This window comes from Lepidothrix coronata, unplaced genomic scaffold (genome assembly GCF_001604755.1).
Source record: "Lepidothrix coronata isolate B3197 unplaced genomic scaffold, Lepidothrix_coronata-1.0 Scaffold5, whole genome shotgun sequence".
NCBI lineage: Eukaryota > Metazoa > Chordata > Aves > Passeriformes > Pipridae > Lepidothrix > Lepidothrix coronata.
The window spans coordinates 6,190,587-6,215,752 of NW_016690185.1; the positions used below are offsets into that span (position 1 = coordinate 6,190,587).

Genomic DNA, 25,166 nt, shown 5'->3' on the forward strand with positions numbered 1-25,166 from the left:
GCTGACATTAATTCAGCAGCAATTACTGCTTTCACAGTTACCGTCACCTTGACATTAGCAGGTGGCTTTGAGTTTAATTTCATTCAGTCCTCACTCCTGGCTGAGCCAAGTTAGTTATGAATTTTCTGCACTAAAAGGTGAGACAGTTAATAACATTTCTGGAAACAAGCATTGTAATGAGTCATGTCAGTGTGATAATAAGTACCAACAAAAGAAGCCAAATGGACTTCATTGAGGACTTTCAAAGCTGTAGTAGTATTTTTGTACATTCAGATCCAGAAGTGCTGGGAGTGTGTTTTGAGCATTTTCCCCAGGAAACAGACTGTGTTCAAGACCACCTCACTAGCTCCGGGCCAGCCCTGCTCCTGCTGGACTTAAGCATGTGAATTGCCACACAAACACATGAGCCCACCTCCAGCCCAGGACTGCACCCAACCTCAAGTCTTCCTACCAGAACACAGACGAGGAGGACAGTGCATTAAAAACAAGTGGCTTCACTTGAGGCTACACCTATAGTGGTCAAAGACCAGCCAGAACAATTAATACAAGGGCACACACTGATAGCAGTCAGCATCACGTTCTTCACCACTCTGGGCAGGCTTTTCAGTTTGCAAGCACCTTTGCCCATCTGCACAACTTTGCTCAAAGCTGATAAGCCTCCCCTCAGTCCCCAAGACCAGAGTGTCACTGATGGCTGAGACCTGGCTCTCCTGGAGTTGCACCAAGATAGAGCTCCAAAGATTGGCTGCATGTGGGGAGTTTCCCTAGAGAGGCAATGGGGGAGCTTCTGCACTACACACCTTAAGGCACCCCTCTTTCTGTACTGGCCAAGCCAAGCCCACCCTTAGGGGCATTTCAGGCACAGTCAGACCCCCAGCAGCGAAGAGATGACTGCGCTGGAAATTTAAATTGGCATCAATTCTGTAAAAGCACCATGAGAAGAAACACAATGTGCTTTAGCTCCTTCGCAAAGGGGTTGCCACACCTTCACATGCAAATATTAACTGGACAGAGCAGAATTTTATTTTAAGAATTAAAAAAGACATCCTCTTCCTGGAGATTAGCATGGTACAACTGGTCTTGTTCCTAGCCCATTGGAATATCAGCAGAGGAAGCACAAGTGAAGCTGTTACACAGCATGACACAGGGGTATCTTGGGGTTAGGAAATGTCAGTAATCCCAAGAAAATGAACAAATTTAAAAAATCTACTTAGGTTGGGAAATAATCTCCGATGTTCCTGTCATTAAAATTCTCAAAGTAGCTAGTTTTCATACAAATCTCCCCCTCGCACATATAAACAGTATCACAGCTGAATAAAGCAGGAGGTATATCTCATTCAAAAATAATGACAATCTGCAGCCATTCTCACAATCCTGCCCAGCATCTGCCATCATACAGCGCTGGGCTGGAACGTGTTAAAAGACAAATGGTTTTCAGCGGAGACAGCATGGAAAATATAGATCCTGTGGTAAAAGAGGATCCCAATCTAAGGCTGAAACAATCACAGGGTAGTATTTATTATGAGATCTTCAATGTGGGAATCCAAAGCTTATATGTGACACATCTGTGCCAGCAGCAGACATCGGAGCACCCAAGCCTTGCAAAAGCTCTCACCACCCAAGATGATAGGGTGATTTAGGAAGGTGCACATAAGTTTCCAGCTTTTGAAAATAGTGACTGTAGAAGTAGGCAAATAAATTACTGAAGAGATTCAAGCAGCTTGTGGTATCTGTGAGCAACAGTTCTATTTCACCTGCAAACTGCTAGAAAGTACATGTCTTGTTCATGACTCAAGGAAGTAACAAAGATGGGTACGCTTTTACATTTGTACTGCCCTTTCCAGAATAGTCCAGTATCCTGGTCACCAGACCATAGAAGAAAATCCACTTTAAAAAGATGCTTATTATGAAAAGTATATTAGATTAAATAAATAAAATTTAAAAATACCTTCTTTTATTCAATTAGCCTTTTTTTATGATTTCACTGATGGCAAGAAAATTAGTTTTCTTTTCTAGCTGACTATTGTACCAAAGAACTCACATAATACTATGAAGAGTATCCCCTCTTTAGAAAAGACTGTAGAGAACTTAATCAAATGGAAGTAACTGGATTAGTGAGGGATTTCCAGGTTTCATCCAAACGCACATAGGAACAAGCATAAACCCCCTCAAGTTATCAGCAGTAGCTAATGTGTGTAATTACTTCAGTTGTTTTTTAATGAAAGAATTTCTAAGTAGATCTACTGTGTTTGAAAATCTTATTTTAGGAAGGCTAGTAATAAATGGTACCAACTATCAGAAAGAACACCAGGCATAAACCAAAGAAATATTAATGTACAGTAACTTATCCATATCTGACTTGTAGACTTTAAAACTCAAATAAAGGAATGAATTTCTAAATAATTGAAGAACTAAAAAATCATAAAGGAAGAGTTTGTTCCTGTTATATTTAGTTACTTCACCTCGTGTTATTCATGTGCATTTAAGATTGCTTACACAGACAAACTCCGAGGACTATTTAACAGGAAGAACTTTTAGACCACAAGAGAAAAAGTAACTGCTAATTTATCTACTAATGTCAAGAAAGCGTAAGTTTTTTTATAGCTTATGTATACTTGAACAACTACAATCTTAGCTACAACCCATTAGCAGCTGGAAAGCTCATGAACCAACCATTTAATAATATCTGTGCTGCAATAATTCAAGAAAAGGTGGTGATGAATGTAGTAAACAAACTTTAATGATTGTCTGTAATAATAAAAGGGACATGTTACTTATAAAAGTCTTTGAGAATTCCTCACCCCAAACTCAGGGCAGCTCTAATTTTTCAAGAGGTGCAATACACAGAATGTAAGAAGAGTAACAAGCTGGATTTGCTGCATATGTACAGATTACCTGCGTGCTGGTAACTGGCTCCTGACGCACAAAATACAGGTAACAAGCCTAACACCTACGAAAACTATGCTCAAACCTTAAGACTCTGAAATACCACACCACCCCAAATACATAAATTATGAAACAGCTCAGCATCAGCAAATCAGTGTCAAAGATTTGGGATGCCAGTTTTGCATCCTATCAGCAATAGAAAGCCTGGAACATTGGGTCCAGTCAAATAAAGCTTGTTTTTTTCAGCAAGGTCAGATGGCAAGCTAACAGGCATTATAAATGTCAGCAGCCCATGATGGAGGACTAAGCCTACACCTAAGAGCTACTGGAAGTTTTAAATATCTGTTTTTACCCAATATCCATATAGTTGCATATTAACCCACTACATATGTGTTAACACAATGGTATGTCCTGCTTTGAACAACAGGCAGCACTGTAAGAGGCACCATACAATTTGTATGGTGTACTAAAGTATTAACAGACACCAGCACTAAAAAGCTCCTTCCCAAGACCCCTCTGTCCCCCAAAAAATAAACCCTTTCCAACCTATGGAAATCTGACATTGATATGCTTGGATGCTGGTGAGAGACACAGTCAGCCCTAGAAGTAACTCATAGACTAACACCAGGCAAGGATGTCAAGAGTACAAAATACATCACATATTTAGTCCTCAGGTCTTCTACAGTTCAGGAAGATGATACATGTATTTGAAAATGTATTGAACGTAAGTAAATATGAATGAAATTAAAAATATGGCAGATACAATGGAAACTCATTATATTGTGAAGCGATACAGAAAACATCTGGATGTCATCTCAGAGGTTTGAGGTTTTTTCTTGATTAAGGAAACAGCTGCCTTAGTAAAATTACTCATACCCAGCAGTAACGAAGAGTATCTTTTAGCACAATTCTTCTGTTAAGCCACAAACATCTGCTTCCTAATTTTCTTTTTATTTAATCTTGTGTACCCAGCCCAAGTGTTGTAACAACAAATTTAAATAGCTGCCTCATTTTATATCTTGCAAGCTATCAAAACTAAACAAAGAATACCACTTTGCATATGAAACTCTCCTTTCAAGCAGGTGACCATTGAGAAGTGATTTGCAACACCATCTGTGTGAAAGCAGGGGGTGGGGTTGAGGAGCCTAATAGACTTTGCATGGTGAATCAATAATTACATCCTTAATGTAGCATAAAGTGCTAACAGAAGATTCATTCCTAGCCTTGTAAATTCGGTTGTATATTTTAATTTCAATACCATTAAGTTACTTAGAGTGATGCTTTCACTCTAAACTACACTCCTAGACCATGGTGGCAGGCACAGAGAAGGCTAAAATCACTCTGTGTACATAAACGGAATTCTATTTGCTTTTTAATGGTAAGTCAACAGCAAATGGGGAGCTGTTTGTTTCAGCCAGGGTTACATGACCCTTGTAATGGCATTAATGGCAAGAGTTTTAAAAGATGGTTATCAAATATACAAGTATAACCATATGATCAGGATATCAAGGATGCCTACTTTAATTGTTCTTCCACTCGTATTTTTCTAACTTCATTTACTCACTTTAATATTTTACTCTAACCAGAACAATAGCTTAATGAAATGGCTCTCAGTAGTTTGAATCAAAAAAGTCCTTGGACAAAAGTGCCCAAGGCTCAGAATCTCCCATATTCTATCATCTTCCTTCAACCGACCACTAGCAAATCTGATCAGCTCACCAAGCAAACGGAAAAAAAATAACTACTCTGCCTTTTTGTTCTGCTTCTCCTCTGAAGGGCGGTCTTCCTCAATCACTACCTAGTCGCAATCTGACATCACCACAGGTATTTTAAGTCAGTTTTTTGTATCACTCAGAGGCAGTCCTCAAGTAGTTAAAATTTGTATTGACTGTGTCCTCAGACCAGGTAGTACAGAGCAGCAGTTCTCCAGCCAGCTCAGGGTTTGTTTTTTCTGGAATTACTCTTATTGTTGTACAGAAGTCATCCTGGGTCTGCAGTTGTAGGCAGTGGCCCTAAGAAAGAAAAGCTTTCCTTTTCCCTGTTCTTTTCATGCAAAGTGCTCCAAATAGTCAAGGGGCTGTGTTTTCATGAAGCTGTCAGTGAAAGTTCACAGAATCAGAGGATGGTTGAGGCTGGAAGAGACCCATGTGGAGGGAGCTCTGGAGGTCATCTGGTGCAACCCTCCTGCTCAACCCAGAGCCTGGAGCATGTACAGATAGATTCTGAATATCTCCATGGACAGACTGCACAATGTCTCTGGGTAATCACTGCAGTGCTCAGTTGCCCTAACTGAAAAACATGTTTTCTGATATTCACAGGGAACCTCTTGTGTTTCAGTTTCTGCTGAAAGTCTTATATAAATGTTATACATGTATTGTGGCACAGCATCAGGACACTCAGGGCAGTGTCAGTCCTAAGTGACTTGTCCAAGTTATATCTTCAGTAGACACTGAAACAAGGTATTTATCAAGAGTCTCATTTGATAAGGTTGTAGTGGCTTGATTTAGAATGAAGCAAGCAGTAAACTCATAATAATAACAACAACAATAAAAAACAACTAATAACCAGTGAACTACATGCATTACAGGTTATGAAAGGATTAGCAGAAAGAACAAAATAAGATGAGAATCCAGACTGACAAGTTTGAATACTGGAGTTTCAAAAACAAATCGTGATGTTAGGCACAGAATTACCGAGTTCCAGGCTTTACACAGTCTTCATTAAACACAAAAACGTAAGGAGTTCATTTGCATTACTCTAATATCCTTTGCCAGAGACCCTCTGTTCCTCTTCACACACAGGCAACTCCAATGACCATTAAATTGATGTGTTCATAGATACAAGGAGAATAAATTAAGCAGTACTCTTGTAGTGTTTCTTCTACTCTTTAAACATATATAAAATATAATGAGTATTCACTGCAAATTAATGTTATGCATTAAGGCTGTGCCATGTTTAAACAGTAAAGTGCTTCTTTTAATCCTTACGCTAGTCCTGAAGTCAACACATTTCCAAATGTGATTGCAGATACTGGAAACAAGTAAAATGATCACAAGTGCAAAGACAGTGTCGACTGTCACTCTGTTAGATCTGCAGCATAGATTGCTTAGGAACAAGCCATTTGATCATAAAACTCTCTCACTGATCTTTCTCTACCACCAGCAGTTACAGACTACTTCTGTCTCACTTGTATAAATATATGGAAAAGAAATCAACTGTTCTACCTGTTACAGCCCTCATGTTTTAGTCGTTTCACAGGTTCAAGTAAATTTGTTTTGGTAAATTCCATTAAAAATAATGGGATTGAAAAGGTGCCATTTGAGTAAATTCAGCTTGGATTCGCAACCACGTAAACAGCTCAGTTTGACTCCACGACAGGTGAGTTTGGTAACACTAACAGTTGCATTAATGCATTAATGTCGTTTTTCAGGGGGAGGAACAGGTTAAAATTTAGCATACTCCGCAGGCTCCTTTCTCCACAACATTTCTGACACACAATCTAGCCGACTTTTTATATAACTAATGTAACAAGAAAAAACTTCTACATAGCAGGAAAAAAGATGATGGTTTCTTAACTCAGTGTTTGCTTTCTTATTCTTGAGATTTCTCTGACAGACGACGGTCAGTGAATTGTCTGGTGAACAATGGGCACATCCAAAATGAGCCTAAATAAAGCACTTGTGTATTTTCCTTAAATTAAATATAAGAAATGTGAACTCTTGTAGTTCTTTTTATGTAAGCCAAACAGGAGGCTTCAAGAGCAAAGAATGTTGATTTAAGAAGCTGCTTTTATGTTGTAAGTTAAATCATCAGGCAGACTAATTCAATTTCTTTCTGTTTACTGTAAGACTACTTCTCTTACTGGACAAGCCATAAAACTAAAGTGACTAAGATATAAAGAGGCAAGCAGACATTTCCAATTCTTAAGAATCAGAAACAAGTTCCTCTGACTGAGCAGCAGAGCTGCCAGCATGTCACATTTATGAGCAATTCAACTGCTTCTCTGAATTCCCTGCAGTTAAAACTTTTTTTATAGCTAAACCTCAAAATCATTCCTGTAATTAAGTAGCAATAAGTTGTTCTCTGTAAAGATTAACATTATTTTTGAATACAGTACATATTTGGAGGTAATAATGGTGAGAAGTATTCATAAAGGTTTCAAGCGTGCATATTAGCATGTGTAGGTATTATTACATTGCTTTCCATGCGCCCACTTGAAGCAAGAGGAAAGAAAAAAGGCATGACAGTCATGTAAGCTCTCTCCATTTTTAACAAAACCCATGACATGGCTCTAGTGTTTTATATTACTCTTTGACTGAACCCTTCACATTCCTAGAGAATACCTTGCAGGTTGCACTAAATTAATTTCATATTTGATGGTATGTAAATTAAAACATTAGATTACCTTAACTGTAATTTCAAGTTGGAACTAGATACAAAAATGTCTTCGAAGTATGATTTAGAAAAAGGGCAACTTAGCACCAGCTCTACTCGTTAATTCTATTACCAACTGTCATAGTCCATCAAGAAAAAAAATGGTTGAGCAAGTTCTTCTTGTTATCTCAGTAAGTCTTTACTTTTGACCTTGTGTCAGTTAATAAACATATTAACACAGAAGCTTCAAGCAAATCAGAAAGGCCGATGGCATTTAACATCAGAGTAATTCTGCTCAGACATGCTGAGAACCACCACTGTAGTTTCCTGCAGCAGTGTGGCAATGTTGGCCTAGAGCATCTCAGCAGTTATAGATCTTGCCTGAAATCATAAAGATTATTTTTCCTTCCCTCTCGAATATAAATGGAAATAAAAGCAACTCTGGAAAGAAAAGACTGAGCACAGACTGAATGATGTTTGTAAGAGATTCCCTACAAGCAGCAAATGCTGATGAGAAAGTTTGAGTTATTCATTGGTTTTGCATGATAAAAGGAAAAAGATTGAAATTGTCTGTATACTATGAATAGTGTTTTTAAGAACAATTTGGGGAAAATAGCATCCTTTAAGAAACGGTATTGTGAGCTGCTGACTTTGTTCTGCAGCTGTTGCTTTGAAGAAAACAAAAAAGAGTTTTCAAAGAAAAATGGAAGGAGTGAAGTTCATAGCATATCCTTTTCACATGATGATCTATTGGACTGTAAAATTATCTAGTCATGCTTGCAAAACTTAAGGACAATTTGCCCCCCAAGGGACAACACGACTAAAGCATTAACAGGACTGAACCAGCTTCCGAACCAACTAGTATGGTTATTTTGCTTAGCCTGCAAAAGCAGACGAATACCTAAAGACTGAGGAAAAGAAACAAACCAGACACATCTAGTTCTTCACATTAACCACTTACACAGCCTTTCTGATAGTTCAATGCATCTGAAGTATAAGAAACAATGTAACTGGCCCTGCCAGAAAGAAGACAGCTTTCTGTTAATTGAAGATTGACTCTACTCCAGTAACAGTGGTGCTGGAATGATCTTCCTTGTTTGCTTTAGAATTTTGTAACTTTATATAAGGTTGGGTTTTTTTGGATGTTAAAATAAGCTCTTGAGCCTTCATGCAGCTGAATGACAAGAGTCCCCTTATACTGTACTGTCTTAATTAGCCACTATTTGAAGGAGTTCATCAGGGTTGAGTGGGTTAATGTAAGCAATTAAAGATGTTGAGTAAAGAAAATCAGAGCAGAACACAAAAAAAAATCCAAGTTTCTCAAAATGTTTTATCATCTCCTGACCTCTCTTATATCTTATGCTTTACTAGGAAATTAAAGAGTAAGATAGCAGACCAGATAACACCTCCAGGAATACAAAAGCTTGTATACATGTTGACAAAAACTTGCACTGTAAACAATGAGCTAAGAAACTGAATTTGCTGTTTAAGTACATCCTAAATTATTTTTCCTTGAGAAAACCAAGTAAGATTTGTATGAGGCACTGGCACTACATACCACTCCTCTTTTTCAGCTTTCAGATCTTCATGTTTATTCTCTTCTCAGTCTTTAGCTTAAGAGAAGTTTGCAGTTAGCACAATTCTATGCACTTAGCCCTGGGCAAAATGAGCCCTTTTATTTACTGATTTGAGGAAAAAAAAGATTTCTCTTTCAAATACTTCATGACAGCTCTGTTTAGGGACAATCACCTGCCAAAAACACAAGTTCCCCTTAGCATCCATCATCTGGAAGTGGCACAGGATTTTTCATGTGAACATCATGTCCAAATTCATTCTCAGTCATTTGCAGATAGGGTGCAAATACAAACTGTGTATGGCAGAGGCAAGCTTTTGGCACTAGAGAGACAGGAACTGCACTCATTTATCAACCACAACATTTATCAACATTATTCAACTGTTGCATTTTTGCAAACAAATGGCAAACAAATAGCATGTGGATTCCTGCAGTTACTGAAAGACATGGGAGAAAGCTCCCTTCTCATCTTAAAAATCTTTCATATTTCTGTTGTCTGAAAATAGCAAACCTGCCAAAAAAACCCACTAGACAGGCCCATTAGCACTCGCCACAAATTGACCCCAAGAGTTCATGTTAACTTAAAGCCAGTGAACCTTGTATGTATATAATGGCCAGTCTTTGCGAGCGAAGATTTGGGAAAGGTCATTAACCCTTCGAGCCTGCGCAGTGGATTTTTTAGGTGAGACACAGCGTGCGCTGAACTGAGCCCACCCTTTAATCCTGAGGTTCATCTGCCGGGGCCGAGTGAGCTTGGACAGTGGCAGTGAGGTCCCCAGAACGTAGGTTTGTTTAGAGTGACCTTCTCTTAGATGGATTGCCTTACAGGGCTGACGAGCTCCATCTGCCCGGGGGGCTAGGAATCAAACCCGGGTCGAAGCGGTGAGAGTCCTGCACCCTAATCACTAGACCACCAGGGGCCCCACCTTGTATGTATCTGTTTCGCATTTGATCTGTTTAGCAAGTGTGTTGCTAAGTGCAAAGGAGACTAAAAGAGTACCTGTTGCTTCTGCAGCAAAGATACTTCATGTCTCCACCATCTATTGCTGGAGTCTGCAATGGTGTCTGCTTCTGATTTCAGGCACTCAATTTTCTCAATGATTTACAGTTAGCTTGACGCAGTCAAACTGGTATGTGGCACAAAGTGGTGTTTTGTAATGAATTTCTAATCTGATCCTTCAAAGAGCAAATTGGATAAGAAACTTTCCCAACTTCATCACAAATTTCTGTTTGCTTGATTTGTATTTAAAATACTAAGAATTAATTAATGCTAACATAATTTTTAATAGAAGTAATTTAAATTTTTCCAAAAAGATACAAAAGTAGAAGGATTCTTTGCTAGTCAGCTTTGAGAATCTGATGTAATGCCTTCAGATGCCTTCTGCCAACAGAATCAAAAACATGGTAATCTACTGGATGGTTTATGCTTTTATATTCTCTAAGCTAATAAGAGTTATCACCTACTTAGCTCCCAACTTAATGAAAAATAACTATTTTTGTCTAAAGAGACAAAGCACAAAATGGACTCTTACATAAACTAGCAATACATTGTGAAATATTTAGATGAAGAAATGAAGAATTACTCCACACCCAGAGTAAAATAATATTTTCACATTTTTCTTTTGGAAAAATCAGTACGATGATTCAATAACATCTTTTACTTATCACCTAATTGAACTTTTATACCGTATCCACAGAGAGAATACACTTTCCCAAATATTTTACATAGCCTAGAATTTAAGCAGAATAAATTAATGCTGATCTATTCCCACTGTCAGCACTGACTGAGATATCTTTATGTTGTTTTCATTTGCAGAAAGAAGTAAAATTCTCGGCTGTGATATTATAGATAAGGATTATTCTTTAGATATGGATATTTGCAACAGTCTAAACACTACTTGCAAATGGCTCCACCAAACCCTGTATCTAACCATATGTTGTACATTTTCTATTAAGTCTGCAGAACAACTTCACCAACTTTTCAGGCACTGTGTTTTTACCCTGCTTTGACTCCTTATAATTGCAACTGCATTTGCTGGTACAAAGTGACAGAAGTGAACACTGAGATAAAAGAGAGAAATATCTTGGAAACAACTTCTCTGCAGATGCATGGTGACTCTGGACAGACTGTTAATAGTGTATCACTTCTTCTGTACAATATATTAACACACATGCAAATAATTCTTTTGGGTCTATCTGGAGCTGCTGCTGCTCAAAAGGAAACCATACACACTGATATTTCTGATAGACAATCTCTCTCCAACTGTTCTGTAGAACCAGAATGAAGTGAAACTGCAGGAGCTTGTTGAGAGCCAAATCCTCAGAAGAAACAAACAGCTCCTTCTCAGCTGCTTGAATTCTACTCAGTAATACAGCCCATGAGGTTATGCCAAATAGAACAGCTGTTACAATCAAAATCAGGTAATAATACTTAGCTCTCATTATCATCCATTCTCCTTTCTAGCAATTTACCATCAGACTACAGTAGTCTGGAGGTAAGCAGGGATTTTAGTTAAAATTAATGTAATGAGAAACTAACTTTTTGGTTATTTCTGAAGTCAACATGTCAAGTTGTTTGCCATGGGACAAAACAGATTTTTTTTGTTGTTTTGAGAAAACTCCCCAAACAAACTCCTTTCAGTTATGCGAAAGGGAAACCCTTAAAAGTGATGAACATGGTTACGTACAGGTTGAAGTTCTAAACTCATGTTTCTCAGACCAAAATCAGGGCTCTGACTCCTGGTTTCATAGAGGCTTAGTTATGGCAGCTGCAGCAAGCTATCGCCATAGCTTCTCAGTCCCCTGCTGTGGATATTCACACTGATGACAGAAAACCAAAAGCAAAACATACCCACTGCTGGACTCCAGCAGACAGCAATTCATGGAATTAATGTAAATTGCCACTATTCTCACTCAGAGTTGCCTGAGGGCCTTTATTCTGAAGCACAAAAAATGTTGGTGATGACAGCTAATTGTGTGCCTGATGGTGGTGCCTTACTGTGGTACAGGTGGCAGAGTCTCCACAAGGCTTCAGGTACTTAGACCTGAGAAAGTTCAGTGTCATGGTATGTATATGTGGTATCAGTAACTCCAAAGCAGAGACAGAAGAGAAGGAAAACCAAGAAGTAACATTTTAATTAAGTGCAAGACTGGAAATCCACATCTCTGTTACCGATACCTTCGAATTTTTCTCAGAGTTATGTGCGGGACCAGCTTGAGCAGCAGAGTTGCACAGAGCAGCTGAGCAAGTAGCACTGGGAGAAAGAGGACAGAAATATTAGGAATGAGAAAGCTTTTGGAGTAAAGGGAACCTATTTAAGAGAGATGGGTTTCATCAACAGCGACAGTATAATTGCACCACAGGAACTTAAGAGACAGAAATAGAAGACTGAAGGGCAATCTGCTTGCAACAGCAAAGAACAGTCTACATAAAAGAAAATCTTAGGAGTCGAGGTTATCTCCAGAATGTGAATCCAGAGGGAATGTGATGCAGCTAGCACAGAAAGTGAACAGCCTTAGATTTATTAAAGGTGGTGAAGAGACTGAAATACTAATGGAGATTACAGACTGTGATAGTGGGAAACAGAGGAGATTTTAAATCCTTCTCTGTCCCTGAGTAGGCTGTTAAGTGTTACATTAGAGCTGATATAAACCTTGCTTTTATACACTGTCATGACAGCTTCTTGCAGAAACTCAGAGTCCATAAGAGAATAAGTAGCTCTTAACTTAGTTTGACATATTACTATCTAACAGGGGCCACACACTCCAATTCAACATGCTGTTATAAACAAAAGGTTCACTTTGCTAATGTTTAAGTTTGGAAAGAGAACCAAGACGACCAGCTGCAATGAACTTAGAAAGAAACAGGCAAACGCATAAAATTCTCGGAGATGACTTGGAGAATAAAATATGAGGTTCAGAGTCCAAAATTCTCAAATCAAAAGGCTCAGATGACTTCTACCTTCTTTTGGTATGACTGTAAAGAAGTTAATTAAAAGTAAAAGTATATTGAGTCCAGCTAAGAAGTACAGAAACTGATAATGCTTGACAAGTTAAATGAAAACTCTCAAGTCAGGCTAAAAGTAATTTTTCAAGAACAAGTGTTTACAGTTAAAAAAAAAAAAAGAGAAACAGGAGGCTTACTAGAGAGCCAGAAGAAACAATAAGAGATCTGTGTAAAAGAGCACAGTGCATGAAACAAAGCCACTGAAGAAAAGATAAATTTGTCCCAGTGTTCTGTCTTGAAGAGCCTAGGCAGGTTTCTATGCAAGCAGGTTCTTAAAAGAACAAGCCTAATGCACTGTTGCAATATTGAGGCTGAACTAGTGACTTCTTGAGGTCACTTCCAAGTTGAATGGCTCCAGGAGTCAATCATAAATCTATAAAAATGAAACAAATCTTAAAGATCATTTCAGAGCTCTAAAGGAACTAAACCACGACACCACTGAAATACTGATGTATTGCTTAAAATGGGCAGCAGATGGATGGTAGGTGGGAAACGGGACCCAAATCTGAAAACAGAGCTGCAGAAAACTACAGGCATTTCAGTTTTCTAGTTTGTACCACAAAGGGAACTCTACTGCCAGTCTGTGAAAACAATTAAGGAGTTAAGTGGCATTCACACAGAAGTGATCAAGTTGATACAGTATGCCTGCAGTTTCAAACAGCATTAGAAATCAAGCTTCCAAGGCATAAAAGGAAAAGGCCTCTTGTTAATTAGTGTCAAATTAAGTGAGAGGAAGCAGGAGATAAAACATGTGGTCAATTCTCACACTGGTGAGCTAAGATCCCCAAGGCACATACACTGGGAACTTACATTCTGATTTGCACTAATAGGCCAATACCTTTGTAAAGGTGACAAATTTCATTTTCCTAACATTCAAGACTGCTAAATGATGGATTATATATTCTTTTGCATTTATGGAATTTAAATATTCTCTCTGAAGAGACACCTCTACAAGAGAGGGAGAGACAGATAAAATAGCTACAGCTAAATTCTGGAGAATGTCTTAGCACTATATGAAGTCAGCAATCTTCTGTGATCAGCCTGGCAGAGGCAGCTCTAGATCAATAGCATCTGCATCATTATTTCATGCCTGCTCCTCATTAGTAAGACAGCTCTACAATCACTGAAGGATGGTGGTTTTAAGTGAACAATGACTAGGTCTGAAGTCAGGCAGGAGGCCAAGATCATCAAGTGAGGTTGAATAGTGGCTCTGTAACTCTGATTCTAAATGCAGATATAAACTAATTAGGTGATATGTCATCACTTTTTTTTTTTTAACCTCTAATTAACAGCTGGTAAAGAGTAATAGATGAAACTCTCACCGAGAAGAACAGTTTGTTTTTTTGGTTGGTTGTTTTTTTAGGTCTGGGGGGTTTTTGGTTTGTTTTTGTTGTTGCTTTTTTGTTTTGGTTTGGTTTTTTAATTATTATTCCTTCATCCTAATCAGGATAAATTCACGTTCCTTCAAACAGGTTGTACTGGCAGAGTAAAAAAAAACCTCAAAAATCTGTCATATTTCTGCTTCATGCCCTGAAGAAGAATGGCAATATAAGCATATTATGAAGGAAGAACAGCTGCTGAATGCAAAATATTTTGATTCTGGGACAAAAAAAAAGTTACTTATCCCACTCAAAAACCAGAAAAGCTTCAAAGGAATCTGCAAACTTACCAGCTGGATCTGAAACTCATGTGTTCCTTATTCACTTCAGAGCATTTTGGATTTACTTTTTTGGTATTCAGACAAACAGCAAATTAGAAGCTCCTTCTATTTCTGGCTGTGCAATGTATTCTCTGATTGTGGAACCAACCTTCAAGTAAAACAGTTTCCTTATTACACAGCTTTAGCAGTGTCTTTAAGAACCAGCTATGAGTAAATCAGAAGAGTTAGAGAATATACAAGGCTGATCAGACTAAGAGCAGCACCATACATTTACCATGACTTTCAGCACCAGTATCACAGTTTTATTCCCAACAGTGAAAATTACAGTGCTCATAAGTAATGTTTGTCATCTCCATGAATTCCAAGAAAGACCTTAGTTGCTGTTAGAGGATACAATGTTGTTGTCCTCCAAAAGTTAACAAATTATCTCCTTATATGACTACATGTGGAAATATGTGAATATCTGCGTCTGCAGAACAGGCAATCTTGTTGCATGCAATACTCCTGACCCTTGGTATACCAGAATTTCACATCAGACTAGCAAAGTACAGCAAAGCAGTTGTAAAACAAATTTCTTCCTTACTAGACATCTTATTTTCCAGCACCAAAACAAAAAGTTGCTTAAAATTACTTACTTAGTAATGAATTCAGGTTTAATTTAAAGAAAATGATCAAGAAATTTGCAGAAAAAAAAAAATCTGTCCCATTCTGATGGGTTACCTTTACCATATTACAGGCTCCTACCAACACTTTCATGTATGCCAATACTAGCAGTGCTTTAAAAGAGCTAGTTTTATTTTTAATAATACTTACAGTCACTGACTCATGAAAAAATACCAGGGAAGCATTCACATGCAATATTACTATAAGGGAGTTAAAAAAACTGAAACAAACTAAAAAAACAACCAACGAAAAAAGAACAGCACTGAAACAGTTACACTAAATAAAGTTTTTTGCTATTTGTAGCTGTTTTACAAATGAAGTTTGATATTTGACTGGAAATCTGTCTAGCTTGGATTTAGAAAGTAATCAAATTTTTTTAAAAAATTAAAGCATATGACATTTCTAGCACTTTTAGGTATTTCATATTAATTCAAGTAAGGCGGAAACTGTAGGAAGTTTAAGAGAATGCATCTCATAGCTCCATTTGCAAGCGAGCAGTACACATAGTTATCAAATGGCAAAGTATTCAATCTGTTCATTTTTAGAATGATTCACATTGGTGCCTTTATCTAAATGAACTATTATATGAGTAGGATGTCTTAGGAACTACTCAATATGATAGGATATTCTTTAATCATGATTTGTTAGACTTACAAATGATTATGGAACATACAATGTGTTTCAGCTTTGGATCATTACCCATGGAAATATAATTCAGAAGTACAAACAATAATTATTTCTGTCACTCCTTTTACTGAAACATAGCTTTCTTTAATTAGAATATTGATAAGTGAGCACAGAAAATGTAAGATTTTTTAATAGTTAATCTGATAAAGAATTAATTGAGCTTTTAACTGAGAAAGCTTAATCCTCCAAACAGCGTGCATACAGATTATGCCACCTCCTTAGGAACACCCACTAATATAATGGACTAACAGATTATTAAATTGGTAGCAGCCAGTCTCTGGGGCCCTCAGGCCTTTCCACACCTCTCAACAGCACTAGTGAAGGAAGACCCACATAGCATGGAAAACCTCATCTTGCTGCATCCCATTCTTTCCATAGGCAGTGGCTGGCTATTGCTTCAGTGTCTTGGATTTAGGAGACAAATCATGAAGTTTCCCCAAATCTAATAAAGGCAGCATGTGCTGAGTTGCACTCTCTAAGCCACCAGAACAACTGTTTAGGAACATCATTCTGTCTCAGACAGCAGATGCCTACCAAAGAGTATGAGAACCAGTGGCAAGCATGGGCGGTGCCTTTCCTGGCCTGCAAGAGCTCAGCACCCTCCTTAATCATGCACCTCTTTTTTGTGTTTAAGAGCCCATTTTAATTTCATTAATGAGTCTGTATTTTTAGAATGGGCATTAGCATCCATTATCGACAACATTCCATCATCATGGCTGGGCTTCGCTAACGAAGATTTGGGTAAGTTCCACTTAATTATCCACTCTGTGAAACACTTTTTTTTGCTTCAGATGTCTCCTCATTTCATTTGTACAAGAGTTTTACTGGAACATGGGTGTTGCTATCAATCTAGTCCAAGAGGTGGTGGTAAAGCTGCCTCTCTAAGGATGAAGGAATGGTTGAGAAGAAATGACTAGGTGTTAATTAGGAGAAACTATAAGCACTGATTGAAAGCAAGACTGCACATTAACAGACACAAGATACAAACCATCAACATACATGGGAAATCACCAGCACCAACGACAAATGGTTCAGGCATTTCTTGGCAGACAACTGTTGCTTGACGTAAAGGCTCACATGCATTCATCTACCAGCTTGTCATCTGCCAAGAAATATTCTCTGCTTCTGTCAGAACTGCTTAATTAAAGTGTAGAAATAGGTTATACTGGAAAAGTTCACTCCTGTTTGCCAAATAGATCTGCAGTGAAAGATACAACTATTTAATCCAAGAAGAGCTTTCAACTGGAGATATACTTAGATATGTTTATTTCTGTGCTGAGTTACTATAGGAGGATGAGTGATTTTCTTCAAGAGTCAGAGATGAAACATAAGTAAAACAATATTTAGAAAGAATCAAAAAGCCATCTCCCAAGCACCTCTCAGTTTTTTTCATTACTGTTAAGTGTTTAAGTGCAATTTTTCCCCCCAAAATTACAAGCCAGTTAAAATACTAAAAGGTGTTTATTTTAAGACATTAATGTCCTTTCAATACCAGCTACAGTCAGGATAGGACCATGGAAAACAAACAGGTAAGTCTTCTTCACACATAAAAATGTCAGAGGAACATTGTTTCCTTTTAACTGCTTTATCAGGTACATGACCCAATTGTACCTGCTAAGGCAGATTGAACGTAATGAGAAATTTTAACAAAATCCAACATGTACACCATCGAATTTAAGTTAATTTAAAGTGACAGGTTCAAAACAGAACTCTATCAAGTATTTGGGAAATTTACATATGAAAAAATTGTCTTTTTTAGGGTTTTGTGGAGTTTCCAGCAGTAATTACTTTGGATTTAAAGAAATCCAATGATAAATTCAACTTACAGTTAAAGAGTATTAACTTGTGTAATCCTACAATAAAATACTACTATAATACGGAGACGGAAATATGAATTTAAACTAGTAAGATTAAAGACTTTTCAAGTGCCAAGCTGTAGTGGGTTTCTGTGGCTGGGTTTTGGTAGCGGGGGGGCTACAGGGGTGGCTTCTGTTAGAAGCTGCTAGAAGCTTCTCCTGTACCGTGGAGCCAATGCCAGCCAGCTCCAGGATGAACTTCCTGCTGCTGGCCAAGGCTGAGCCAATCAGGGGTGATAGTAATGCCTCTGTGATAACATATTTAAGAACAGAAGGTTGTTGTGCAGAAAGAATTCCATCCAGGGAAGAGTGGAGTGAGAACATGGGAACAACAATGCAGACACTAAGGTCAGTGCAGAAGGAGGGGAAGGAGGATCTCCAGGCGCTGGAGCTGAGGCCCTGCAGCCCATGGTGCAGACCATGGTGGAGCAGCTGTGCCCCTGCAGCCCATGGAGGACCATCAGGGTGCAGAGACCCACCTGCAGCCCATGGAGAAGCCCATGCTGGAGCAGGTGCATGCATGAAGGAGGCTGTGACCCCGTGGGAGGCCCAAGATGGAGCAGGGTCCTGCTAGGGACCTGCAGCCCATGGAGAGGGAAGCCCATGCTGGAGCAGGTTTTTCCCGGGTAGGACTTGTGGCCCCTGTGGGGGACCTACACCAGTACAGCTCATTCGTGAAGGACTGCATCCCATGGAGGACTGACCCATGGGACAGCAGTTTGGGAAGAACTGCTGCCCGAGGGATGGACTCATGCTAGAGAGGTCCATCAAGGTCTGTCTCTCGTGAGAGAGACCCCATGGGAGCAGGGCAGAAACAACAACTGACCACAACCCACGTTCCCCATCCCCCTGCACCACTGGGGGGGAGGAGGGAGAACATGGAAGAAGGGGTGAGGGGAAGGTGTTTTTAAGACTGTTTTATTTCTCACTCTTTGGCTCTTATCCTGTTAGTAATAAATTTAAGTACTATCCCCACTTTGAGTCTGTTTTGTCTGTGAAGGTAATCAGTAACTGACCTCTCCTAGTTCTCATCTCAACTCATGAATTCTTAGCTGGTTTTTTTTTTTTCTCTTTCTCCTCTGTCCAGTTGCAGAGGGAGAGTGAGAGAGTGACTGTAGTGGCTACCTGGTATCTGGCCAGGGTCAACCCACTATACAAGCTAAAAATTTAAAATATCATAGTACCTGTGACTTAATATGGTACCTTTGACCCGTGAGTCTTTTGGCCTTCTCCAAAAATACTACAGAATTGCATTTAGACAAAGCTCTTAGCTAAAATTGCATCTTCATTCTCTCCAGAACCCACAAAAGGCAATAGAGATCAATAAGTCATTAACGCTTTAAAGACATTCACATGTATAGGCTTACCAGTTTTCATGTTTTGGATGGTTTCATATCTTTTCCACCTGAGCTGAAGCTTCATTTTCAGGAAGGCCAACACAAGTAGAGTTTATAGGAATTCAAGAATATGCTTGAAACCCATTTGTGAAGCAGGATGCTGATGTACCAAATCTACCACTATCATAGCATAGGAACTCCATAATTACACACTATAGCACAAAGCCCAATAAGAATGTACTGGTATGGTTCCAACACAGGAAAAGAACTTGAGTATCATTTAACACTCAAATGAAATAATAGCTTTAGAACTTACAGAAAGCAACAGTAATAGAAGAAAACCCAATGGACTGGTTTTCAAAGTTTTAAATACATTTGATTTGGATACATAAAATTATTAAATTAAAAGTTTACAGCTTATCCAGATGATTATACATCAGATAACCCATGTGAAATATCTTACCTCTTCTCCTGAAAGATAGTAAGCTGAAAGTAGTCCACCAACGAAACGAATGTTCACTTCAAATACAGAAATTTCAGCATTCTGTTGAAATAAACAAACATTTATTTCTATACAGGTTTGATTTGTTTTTTTTTTCTTTTTAAATATACATACATGCAGATATTAAGCCACAACAGGTGTGCATAGCAAAACACAGAAGATAAAGGGAAGGTTAGATACTAGAAAAAAGTTCTTCACCCAGAGGGTGGTTGGGTGCTGGAACAGGCTCCCCGGGGAGCATCAAGTCTGACACAGTTCAAGAAATGTTTGGATGATACTCTCAGGCACGTGGTGTGACTCCTGGAGATGGGCTTGTGCAGGGCTAAGAGTTGGACTTGATGATCCTTGTGGGTCCCTTCCAACTCAGTATATTCTTGATTCTGTGAAGCATTTTATAGCATTTTTTTCTCTTCCTCATGTTAACAAAATAGCCTCTCCATTTTCCCCATACGTTTTAACTTTCCATCTCTTCCATTTGGACAAAAGGCTTTCTCTAAATCTACATATCTAAATACTTCCTTGTAGATGATTCATCACTTGCCCAAAAAGTGCCCTCGGATCATGTGTCCCACACTACCTCACCTCACACCATCTTTTCTCAGACACTGTATGAGAAGCTCTTGATCAGAATGTCATATCAAGGGTTTTCCTACTTCATTCTAAATGCAGGTTATTGTAAAAAAGGAGGTAACATTAGAATGAGTTAATTACATGATCATGATAAAAACGTAATCATTACGTGTATTCACAAGGAAGCAGATGATCTTTCACTATTACAGTTACGGCCCTTCCCAAGCTGGCCTGGTCTTTACCAATGATAGAGACTAGGTCTGTGGTAATGAGCAGTATATAGCCATTATCTATCTCAAAACTCAAAGCACATTCTTCCTTGTCTTTTAATATTCAAACATAAATGAAAAATTTGAGTCTCATGATCACTACATGCTCTTGTTTTTCACCAAGACTCTCCAGTTTTACCCTAACACGTGACATTCAATCCACTCGAGGGATTCAGTTGAAAAGCTGATCTAGCGAAGTTGCTTAATTTTAGCTTTTTTCTGTAATATGACTTTTAACATTTTTGTATTTCTGTAGAAAAATGGTACCCAGCAGTCAATCTTCTAAAATTTTTTGGCATGTAAATAAGGTGTTTGACTTTCATTTGCTTTGAGTTGCTGTTGCTTCTATTGAGTTACTTTTCCATTTTCTATTTGCTGACATACACTATAGCTATATTTAATATAAATCAATGCATGGTAGAGCTGCTTGATTTTCCTCTGAAGGGCTTACAGGCTTTTTTCATCCAGCTAGATCTTGTGCTTTACAAGTTTAAACATTCAGATGTCACTCTAAGTAGGAGGGAAGACTGTTGCCCCCAGTTTTCTACAGATTTTCAATTGTAGTAAAATGCCTTTGCGGAAAAAAAGGAAAAAAAATCCCAGCACTAGGCTACTTACTAGAAATATTACTTCATGCTTTTCAGTTTGCAATGTGCTCTGATTAAGAAAAGTATCTAGACACATTGCAGAGTTGTTCAGTGTTTTATAACTTGTAAAGGTACAGACTTCAAAACACACTCACAGAATTGCTACAATACTAGCCAGTTTACAGTCAGGCACTAACCTTTTTTTCCTCTAAAATCTGTTCTGCACTTCTCCCTCTAAAAACTGAGGATATCATTTAATTCACAGATTACTCTGATTGATATATAATTCATATAGTATATATGTGTGTGTCTGTACAGTTTTTTAATACACATGAGGTGCAATTCAAAGGGGCAGACAAAGTAAAGCCATCCTGTACATCTACCTATTGAAAACTCAGACTGGCATCATGTGTTAAAATTGCAAAACAGAAAAAGCTATCTTGCTGTCTTGCAGTGTTAAGAACATAACATTTTTTCAAGTTTATTTTAAGTGTACTGAAACTCTGTAGTTTCTCCTCTGCCACTGCTCTTCCAATACAGATCTACTCTTATTCTTTCTGGGGAAAAAAGTACAAAGGAAAAAAGGAGCTTAATTTCTGTTTCCAACATTTCTGTTTTTTCAAAATCTGTTATTTCTGCTTCCAAGCGCTCAGTCATTGTCTCACTGAATTCAGCAAGAAGACAAATGAAATAACTGGAAACAGGTATTTGCTTCAACTTTAACATTTCTGTGCATGCCTTTTTATTATACCGTAATACATGTTAAACCTGGGAAGATGGATATAAAAACATTTAAATCCTCTAGAAATCTGAACTAACTAGACAATACACCTGTACACCGCCTAAGCAGGCTACCTGTATAAGAACTCTACATTATATATACATTAAATATAGAAGTCTGCCTTAACTAAATCCAACACCTGAGACAACTAGTAAAGAATTGGTCTGACCTAAGAAAGGCTGATCTGACCTGATCTAATTGAAGAAAGGGTGATTCAATGAGTGACAGGGACCATTTCTCTTCCCTGGAGTTTGAGCTAGCTGAAACTCCTATGAAGAATATTTTATATGAGAACCTTCTTCAGAACTTCAGGTTCTTTACATTTCAATCCTAAATCTCAGCATATGTCAAGAACTTTTCTTTGATGGGAAAGTTGAAGCTGTAAAGAGGTAGGTATTAGATGAGGAAATGAGTTAATCAGATATCCCAGACACCTGTGTTTCCTTTGAGGACTGAATTAAATTACTTTTTGATTTTCAATTGCCTGAAGTAAATTGAGTGATGTATGACCTGAATATTTTGTCTCCAGAACCTTACATTTTGCCCTTCTGGATTTAATATGACCATTTAATTCACAAAGCCAGGGTTATCTTTCAAGGAAGGCAAAGGCCCTTTAAAAAAAGCTCAGTATGTATGCACTGATCTTTTTCTAGAAATCAGTTACAGACAAAAAGATGACTTGGAAGTTATGTGAATAAAGGTTTTACTGTTGAGCCACAAAGATTAGTTGCATTGTAATCTTGAACGTTTGTTGAAGGAGTGATCTTTCAGGACATTTCTTGAAAGTAACCATTGTTTTAATGTTATCAAATTTCCAATATGTCACCTCTGACCCTTTGTTCAAAATCCTTGTTTCTCACTAAAATTTTTATACAAGTCACCGAAGCAAATGCAATTAATGAAATGGACAAACATTTTATTAATGGTAAATTTGAAAGCTGTATGCTTAATACCTATGTATTATAGTTATTCTTAAACTCATTATACCAGGTTAGTATATTCTTAGCACAGAATTCGCAGCAATTTTCAGAACAAAGTTTTATAATTTCATATCAAAGATACATTCATGAAAAGCTCATGTGAAGAAGCAGTCTGTTAAGAAAAGTGTACTTCTCCTAAAAGTAACAAATTTCTGCTACACCAACTTTATCCTTCTTTCTGGTTTGACTTTTAAAATTTTTTGTATGACACATTGAAGATGCAACACCCTGATCATTACCCTCTTTTCGTATTTTTAATCATCCACATACAGTTTGAACAAAGTCCATATATTTCTACTCAGCAGTCAAATCCTAAGTAAGCAATACTATTTTTTATTTTGCTCTCAGATCCAGCTGTACATAAATACCTTATGATCCATTTAACAGTGCCAAAATATAACAGAAAAAACTTTGATCTGAATTTCCCAAAATTTCTACTTCATCACCTGGAGAGGTAAGCATGATTTTATTTTTTCTTTCAAATTTAGCCTTCTCTTTCAAACCATCATTGTATCATTACATAGCAGGTCTGAGAAGTGGTTGAAATGTTTCCATTATATCTAATGGAAATTCTGTAAGGAGAGGTGATTGGGGCATGCTTATTTTAACATGACTATAATGTTCCTTTTTTATGATCCTAAGTTTATAAGATGGTGTTGACCAACTGGATAGATACCATTTCTAGTTTTATGGTCCTTTCATTAGTACCCCAATTAGACTGCATGGCCATGTGCTGTGTATGAGAATATCTGAAATACCTTTGTGAGTGCACAACTGTGCTAACATCTTATTGTTCCTATGAAATATCAGCTTGCTCTGCTACATTTTGTCCTGAAAAGGGGAAATGCTAAAATAGGGGTGGGGGAGAGGGGTGGTGTTTAAGCAAAGGAACTGTAGTTCCAGAAACACTCAGGAAGCTGCAGAATGTTACAGATTTAACTAGTAAACCTATTAAACTAATTTCTTTTAAAGAAAGGAAGGGTGAAAGTACCTTAGGAAATCCCATCTTCAAAAAGCAACAAATATAACCAACTGGGGTGGGGTGTAGGGGAGAAATAAAGTACCAAGAACATTGGCTAACTTGTGCTACTCTTGCATTTCTATTTTATTTGCAAACCTATGACATGGCCAATCTGATCTTAGCTGCATCTCACCACTTGATTTCTCCTACCCTTCTGTAAACTGGAGGATTAAGTCTACAACTGATAAACTACTGAAGCTTCAATCAGCTGTGACTGAATTTAATATCAAAAGCACTGTTCAGACAACGACTGTCAGCTGGGCTCTCCTGAAGCCTTTTGCCTATTGGACTCCTTCAGCTTCCCAAAAATCTCTTTCCTTAAAGTCTTCCTCTCCATAATGCATAGACCAAGATAAAAACAATTTCTGTCTGTGTTTTCTTATGGGAAGTCACCCTCATTTATGAACACAACATTTGAAATACCACTTGATTTTTTTTATCCATTGTGAGCTTCCACTTGACACTCACCAGTACTGGTTACTTGTTCTGCCATTCATAATTCAATTGGAGAAAATACTGTCTGCTCTTTACACAGATGAATATATTCCCAATAATCAGGCCACCTTAATTTATATTTGATAAAGAGCTTACTCTCTTAGTTTTTACAAAGATAATAAAAAAATAACATCACAAATCTTACCAAATAATTTGTTTCAGTCTTATTTATTGCACAGATTCTTTCCAAAACTTTCTTTCCTTCAGTTCTCCTGTTCTTGTACTACCAAGAGTGCATAGAACTTCAGTCACCTCATCTGCATTTCCACCTATTGCTCCTGCACACAAGGAATACAGTGACTCCCCCCAAGCACACACACCATACTGTACCATGGCAAGCAGCCCATATCCTGCAGTTTAACAACCTGTGCAAGAGAACACCAGGGGCCCTACAATGAACAATGCTGAATAATGTATATAATTCTAGACTAAAAAGTGGACACAAAGGACCCACATTTCCTGTGAAATGAGATGAACTTGTAATTATTATTACTATTAAATAATAGTATTCCCCTGGTGAAGCGCAAAGGTTAGGAACAGCAACAAATCTTAGCATTTTCAAGTAGTCCAGGAAGTATGATAGAGCCATAGAGAGTACTACAATAGCTCACTTTCAGCTACGGTAATTAAATAAGATTTTAATTACTTGCAATTGTGGGGAAAAAAGTTTCATTCATATTCCACAAATGAAATCTACTGGCAGCTTGCTAAAATATTCAGTTCCCAAAGACATGGGAAACAATTTTAGCAACCTTTTTATTGCAAGTGTCAAAGCCTGGTTATTGCATAACATGGTATTTAACCTTGCTCAAGTCCCCGTATGGCAAACTGCAAGACCTTCAACAGGCATAAAAATAAAGTGCTACTGAAGGCATTAATGAACTCTAGCAGCAAAAGAACTGCATTTAGTAATAAAGTT

General features: G+C 37.8%; 1 protein-coding gene across 1 annotated transcript in view; it reads right to left on the reverse strand.

The window, feature by feature from the left end:
* MAN1A1 (mannosidase alpha class 1A member 1) overlaps positions 1-25,166 on the reverse strand; it is a 143,608-nt gene that overhangs the window by 65,098 nt on the left and 53,344 nt on the right. Inside the window, exon 4 of the mRNA XM_017829492.1 lies at positions 19,506-19,586. Coding sequence (XP_017684981.1) covers positions 19,506-19,586 — 81 coding nt within the window. The remainder of the gene's footprint in view (positions 1-19,505; positions 19,587-25,166) is intronic.